The 3,726-nt window shown below is 33.6% G+C and overlaps 1 protein-coding gene across 1 annotated transcript; it reads right to left on the bottom strand.

Annotated features, from left to right (window-relative positions):
* Positions 1-1,841: 1,841 nt before the first annotated feature.
* LOC127796461 (miraculin-like) lies at positions 1,842-2,498 on the bottom strand. Its single transcript, XM_052328615.1, has one exon. It carries the CDS (start codon positions 2,496-2,498, stop codon positions 1,842-1,844), a length of 657 nt encoding a protein of 218 aa, XP_052184575.1.
* Positions 2,499-3,726: the final 1,228 nt, after the last annotated feature.

Genomic DNA, 3,726 nt, shown 5'->3' with positions numbered 1-3,726 from the left:
TCAATATGGATAAATGCTCATCAGGGATAGTTCCAATTCAGAAGGGGGATAAATTTAACTTTATGCAATGCCCGAAAAATGAATTGAAACGAGAGCAAATGCGAAATATTCCTTATGCATCTGTAGTTGGGAGCCTAATGTATGCTCAAACTTGCACCAGACCAGACATAAGCTTCACTGTCGGGGTTCAGGGCAGATATCAAAGTAATCCAGGCCTTGATCACTGGAAAGCTACAAAGAAAATTTTCAGATACCTACAAGGAACTAAAGATCACATGCTCACTTATAGAAGATTCGATCATCTTGAGGTGATTGGCTATTCAGATACAAATTTTGTACGATGTGTTGATACCAGAAAATCAACATTCAGCTACTTGTTCCTATTAGCCAGAGGAGCAATCTCTTGGAAAAGTGTGGAAGCTAAGTTCATGGCATGCTTTGAGGCTACCGTTCATGGTTTATGGCTACGGAATTTTATTTCAGGGTTTCGGATTGTCGACAATATTTCCAAGCCGCTGAAAATTCATTGTGAAAACTCCGCAGCAGTATTCTTCTCTAAAAACGACAAGTATTCTAAGGGTGTTAAGCATATGAAAATCAAATACTTGGCCGTTAAAGAAGAAGTTCAGAAACATAGAGTGTCAATAGAGTATATTAGCACCAACCTTATGATTGTAGATCCTATGACAAAAGAACTGCCACCCAAAATATTTAATAAACATGTTGAAAGGATGGGCATTTGGGATATTATGTAATTTGATTCTATTAAAGTTTATGCATTTGACATTTTGATTTCATATGTTTTTGATATTTCTGTTTTCTATTTGTATACATAACTATTTAGAATAAAGTTGATAGGAATAATTAAAGTTGGACCATCATGATCATCTTCATTAAAAGTCATGTTAAGTTGGAAGTTAGTGTTGTTGTACATGGAAGGGACTGGGTCAGAAAGAATTGACTCACAACCGCCATGACCCGCATTAATATTTTAACTTAATAATGACGTTATAGTAACCAAAATAAAGAGAATTAAAGTATGATTATTTGTGCACATTATGTTCCTTCTTATTAAATCATAAAGGTAATGTCATATGAGCCAAGTGAGAGAATGTAAGAATTATCTTGTGGCTCACATGATAATTAAGTAGATATCTCAATAGATATTATAGTGTTTATCTGATGAGATAATTAATTAAGTTCATTATCAGATATAATTGTATTAATTTAATAAGATAAATCAATGGATTTAATAAGATAATGATTACTTAATTCTATTTGGTTTAGAAAATGTTAAAGATAACTCCTAAGAATCTTGATGGGAGACTACTTCTACTATTATAAATAAGGGATTTGGTTCTCTCCCTACCCAATACAATCAAAAGCATTACAGTTATATTATTCTATCATTACGGTTGAGGTCAAGGGGGAGAAACCAGATTCTGGTATTTAGTCTTCAATTGGTATTTCTCATTACGGTTTATCCTATTATGGATTCAGGTAGGCATTTAATTACAATTTATGTGATTTACATGACTTTTACGATTATGAGCATAATGATTAATTGTATATCATGTTTATCATACAATATTATGATTTTAACTTACATTATTTTCTCATCTCACAACCTTGATATTTATAATTAAATAATAAAATTAATCAGTTCATTAGAAAATAAAATAATAATTCAGTTTGATCAAATTGAAGCAACGGTACCAAGTCCATTATTTAATTATGGGTTTATAATTTATGCATTATAAGGATCTCAAAAGTGATATCCTTATAATTTATTTCCAACAACAAGAAAGACTTGGATAAAATATTTAGATAAATAGTGGGCACTAAACCACACTAGCAATCCTTCCCTTGTTGAGTCTTGCTTCCTTAACTTGGAGAGCATCTGAAGCTTTGACAATCTTCAACCGCAAGGGTGGGACACTAATGAGAGCTGTGCGCCGCTCGGCCTCAGAAGTGACCCCAACGTAGCTCTTAGGTAATCCTAGTGCAGTCGGAGGATCGAAAAGAATCTGGTACACATTATCGTTGCAGACTTTCTCAAACTTGAAACCATATGGTCCTGGGTTTCCTACGAACCCATATGCTGTAACGATCCATGCACCCACTACGTCATCAAAATAACTGACAGTCCACGCATTTGCGGCTTTCCTACAAGCTTGACCACTGAAATGGATGTCCAAAGCAGAGGACTCGTGGACAACAGTACCACTTACATAAGTGTAGTTGGCAGGATAGAATAGTACTGCCTGACCCAACAATGAGTCTGAATTTTCTTGGAAGATTTCTCCTGGACAAGTTGATGGTTTGGCATATAAACCACCACCGTGTCCACTGAACGCAGGCACGAGATAGTACCGGGTGCCTGTGACAACTTTATCGCCGGAGGAGTCGTACAAGGGCTCAAGATTATCAGCCATAAGAAGATTTGGGAGCGAGGAAAGGAGAAGGAAGGAGAGTAGTAGCAGCAGTGAGCTCTTCATTTTTGTTGATGCTTTTCAAGACTTTCTTCTTTCTTTTTTTTTTGTGGGCAGAAAAGCAAAGCTGAGTAGCTTGAATTTATAGAGACGGAAGATGAGAAAAAAATTAAATTATGATCAGATCAATTTATTGTGGAGGAGACTATAGCTGAGGAGATGTCGGGACCAAGTGAAAGCAACATTTATTTCTCTATCATCAATTTTTATGTGACTTAGGTTCATGATGTATATGTACTGTTCATGCATTATGCTTGTTTTTTTTTTTTTTTTCCTTGTCTGGCTGTCCATGAAATGGATTATTAATTATTCTTCCAATATTGCCTTTGATTATCCTTCTGATATATATATATTGCTCACAATTTTAATTTATTATACATGATTGTATGTAAAATAGTTAAATAAAAAATCAATGTGTATAACGTATAAGGTAGTTCTCTATATATAAATTAAATGCAAAATAATTATAGAGTGTTTCGACGTACATTAATTTATGCAAGATAAAACAATCAAATGGTTATAGTTTCCTGAGTTGCAGATTGAATTTACGAGGTTTAGAGAGTTTGGGAACAAGGAAAGGAGAGAAGGCAAGAGAGTACCAATACTAGTGAGCTCTTCATTTTATTGATGTTTTTCAAGGGTATTTTTTTTTTTTTATGGGTAGAGAAAATCAAAACTGAGTGGCTTGAATTTATAGAGATGGGAGTCGAAGATGAGTAGAAATGAAATTATGAACAGATCAATTTATTGTGGAGGACACTGTATATTTAAAGAAAATCTTTAATATTTTATATTGTATACAACTTAACCGTTCAAATTATGACATATTTCATAAATCTTTATTTTTTGTTAAATAAAAGTAACATTTATTTCTCAATCTTCAATTTTCACTTCACTTGGATTCATATATCATATATTCACTTGGATTCATATATCATATATGTACGTTCTTCTTACACATTATAGTATTTTTTACCCTTGTCTGGCAACCCATAGAGTGGATCAATGTTTAAAACGTGTATGACAGTTCAATATAATATAATGTGTAAAATGTTTAATGGTGTATGAGTTATAGGGTGGTCCGAATTGGTACAATAATTTTGAAGTCTTTTGTCCATATTTACACTCAGGTTGATGCCAATTTCCATCGAAGTTTAATTGGATAGGTAGAAATCAATGCTGGGTGGATTGAATTTATAGAGTTTGAAGAAGTGTCACGGTATGTATGCAGAAG

This window comes from Diospyros lotus, chromosome 3 (assembly GCF_014633365.1).
Source record: "Diospyros lotus cultivar Yz01 chromosome 3, ASM1463336v1, whole genome shotgun sequence".
Taxonomy (NCBI): Eukaryota; Viridiplantae; Streptophyta; class Magnoliopsida; order Ericales; family Ebenaceae; genus Diospyros; species Diospyros lotus.
This window is presented reverse-complemented; position numbering and strand designations above follow the sequence as displayed.

Bases quoted from the DNA above. Each gene is read 5' to 3' on its own strand.
- LOC127796461 (XM_052328615.1), bottom strand. From the start codon at position 2,498: ATGAAGAGCTCACTGCTGCTACTACTCTCCTTCCTTCTCCTTTCCTCG.